The sequence below is a fragment of the Numida meleagris genome, chromosome 13, assembly GCF_002078875.1.
Source record: "Numida meleagris isolate 19003 breed g44 Domestic line chromosome 13, NumMel1.0, whole genome shotgun sequence".
Taxonomy (NCBI): domain Eukaryota; kingdom Metazoa; phylum Chordata; class Aves; order Galliformes; family Numididae; genus Numida; species Numida meleagris.
The window spans coordinates 15,381,678-15,384,898 of NC_034421.1; the positions used below are offsets into that span (position 1 = coordinate 15,381,678).

General features: G+C 42.7%; 1 protein-coding gene across 1 annotated transcript in view; it reads left to right on the plus strand.

Annotated features, from left to right (window-relative positions):
• Positions 1 to 2,146, plus strand: part of LYRM1 (LYR motif containing 1) — an 11,999-nt gene extending 9,853 nt beyond the window's left edge. The window contains exon 5 of the mRNA XM_021411850.1: positions 145 to 2,146. Coding sequence (XP_021267525.1) covers positions 145 to 261 — 117 coding nt within the window. The 3' untranslated portion in view covers positions 262 to 2,146. The remainder of the gene's footprint in view (positions 1 to 144) is intronic.

Sequence of the window (3,221 nt, forward strand, 5' to 3'; positions counted from 1 at the left end):
TTTTCTTTTTTCTTTTTTCTTTTTTCTTTTTTCTTTTTTCTTTTTTCTTTTTTCTTTTTTCTTTTTTCTTTTTTCTTTTTTCTTTTTTCTTTTTTTTTGGTAGCATCTCCATTTGCACCTGACTGGTGGGATTTTCTTTTCCAGATCCATCTGCCTCCCATGGGTCTTGCCCAGAAACAAGGCCGTATGTTTCGACACCAGGAAAAGCTGAGGAAGATTTCTAAGCCAATATACCTGAAATCCCATGATGAAATTTCATAACCTGTCATTCCAGCTGTGATGCAGTGGGATTGTAGTGCAGGTGGTTTGTGTGCACAGCTGTGAATGAAACTGTTCTGGTCACTTGCTCCCACGTCCCCTGAGGCCTCACCAGAAAGCCATGGATGTGATGCACACGATGGCCAGGGCTGGGCTGGTATTTGCTACAGTTCTGCCACCAACTCATCAATACAAGTGGCACTTGGCAAGGAGTGAGGTGTGATACTTTGATATCAGGACAAATTGCAACAGTTTTTCAAATCGCCTTAATCCATAGCAGAGTTCTTTGGTGGTTTGAGGATTACATATGCTCAGTTATGATCCAGGGCAAGGGTCAGCAAAAAGAAACATGCTGGTTTCATAGTACCTTTATGGTGCTACATATTTTTTAGAGGGACAGTAGCAAAGGGACAACAGAAATGCCACTGTTCATTTTTTCTTTTTTTTTGCAAACTGCTCAGCAATAGCCCAGAGCCTCTGTGTCAGCTCCTTTCTCCAATTCTTTGGAGAGGAGGTTTATGTGAAATTCCATGTTTGGAATTCTGTTATGGAACGAAGAGCAAAACGCTTTGGCGTTGGGTTCCTCACATTCTCCTGTAAAAACTGACCGAAGACTTTCCCCTCAGGGGTATCTCCACTGATGAAGCTTAAGGTAGTTGTGGAATCTGCATTTTCACACGGTGAGCCTTCCAACAAAATGAGCACCTCGGCCTTCTCAGCAGTTACTGCAGCGTTAGGTTTTAACTCATACATTATGGACAGAATCACAGCTTTAACTGTAAAAGAAACTCTCTCTCCAGTCTCCTAAATGCAGGGAATATTTCCGTTTCCCAAGTGTCCTGTGAATGGAAGTGCGATGACAGCTCTTTTCCCCTGGCCCCAATTGCTTTGGCTCCGTTGGAGCCCTCTGCTTCCCAGATCTCTGCAGGCAAGTTGGCAAAGCCTTCCGTCCTTCAGGCTGGGAGTAGTGATGAGGCCAAGTAGCCAGCAAGAGCCACGCTGTGCTGGGAGACAACATGAGCACAGCCCAGGGCTGCTTTAAGGACAAAAGGCACAAGCTACGGCTGCTCCAGACAGAAGTTAGTGGTGGCAACAAAGAACATTTGAACAATGCAATGTGTATTATTTTCTATTAATGTGGGCAAAACTCAATGAAATCTCATTTTCTGAGCTCTCCAACTCATCCTGAACTCTCCAAGTCCTAACAGAAAGAAGATGACAAAGAGATATTCTTGTCTTAAAAATAGGTTTAAACTGATGACATACGGAACAGAATGATGGTTCCCCCCCAAGAATGTACTTAGAAAAAAAATCATTTCAGAGAAGTGAGAAGGTACAAGGAAACAATGAGGAGAGCTGGTCAGTGTGATGAGCACTGCCCAGCCCAACTTCTGACTGCCCTTAATGGCTCCAGTACACAAAAGTGTCTCTTCCCAGATCATTATTTCCTGGGAATGCCTCATGGGAGAAGAACCCTGCTTCAAACATGTAGAAGCATTGTTCTTTGTGTCCATGGGGACTCTGCCGATTCCTGCTGCCAGGAAAACACAAAACAAAACTCCCTTAGTCTTGAAAGTGGGGAATGATGGAAGTCAGAGACAGTAAGAAATAACATGAGTATTCTTCATCCTTCAGAAGCACTATTCTCCTGTCCTTAGTTCTGATAAACCAGTGTAGAGAGATGTCAGCTGAGCAAACCAAAATCACAGAATCATAGAATCGCCAAGGCTGCAAATGGTGTAGAGAGAAGGATTTTGAATGGAAGCTGAGGCTCATTCTTCGTTGTGAAACTATGGTGTGAATGTCTTTAATTTTAACAATTCGTATGGCTAATGAAGGTCCTGATGCTGTGACTTACCAGGCAAATAAATGGTCATGTAAACAAGCACTCTAAATTTACTGTCTGTTATAGTTACAACTCTTTCCTGAGTGAGCATCCATCCCAAAAATTGCAGACTATTTACACCAAATTGAATTCACAGTTTGAGTTTAGTTCTGAAGGGAAGGAGAACTAGACTCAGAAAAGTGCTGTGCTGCGGAGGCCAGAGGAGGCAGATTTCTCAGCCGGCACTTGTATTAAATTCCAAAGGCTATGCAAATTCTGTGAAGAAGTATTCCTACACATTAATTTTAATTGCAGGAGATGCTGTCCTGAAATGAAATGTTCCCAAGAGTCTGATGCGTCAGATTCCTGCACTTCCTCAGCTCTCCCTTACTCTACTTCCAGTAAATTCTGCCTGTTCCCAACGCATCACACTACTGAGGGGATCTGAGAGCAGTTTAGAGTAATAACCCTCAGGTTAATTTGATATTCTTTCTGAAGGAAAGCTGAGCTGGCTTCCTGGATGCCTGCAGGTGAGTGGGTCCCCAGCACAGGTGTGGTTTGTGGACATGACATCTGACCTTGAATATCTGAATAGTATCTTTCTTTCTGGAAATCCTCACTCCATCAACTGAAAGGTTACAAGTATCCAAGGACTTACGAGACCAAACTGAGCACTAACCTAAGCAATGAGCACTTCAGCACATCTCAGACGTTGCACCTGCGTACCCGATGTGCCCAAGCTACATTTCCAGGGGTGAAAAAGCTCTCCTTACATTGCTGCAGTGATATGATCTGCTCCAAGGGAAGTGTCACAGTAGCGAGTTTAAGAAAGAATAAGTCATCCAATGTATCCTAGTAATGCAAATTTGCTCCTATAACACAGTTAGATCTCATTTATGGCCCCACTGCCTATCGGTCAGAGCTGATGCCAGTAACATTCATCTTTTATCCACACACAGAATGTCACTTATCTGATCATACCTATACTTTCAGTTTCAATAATACAAATTACAGGAGGGACGTGCAAGACCTGCACCTGATACTAATTTTTCTAATTATCCAAATGTTCTAGCTTACAAGAACTTGTCAGAAGAATCAGGGGCCTTTATATTGCCTTTTTGCCTTCTTATTTATCATT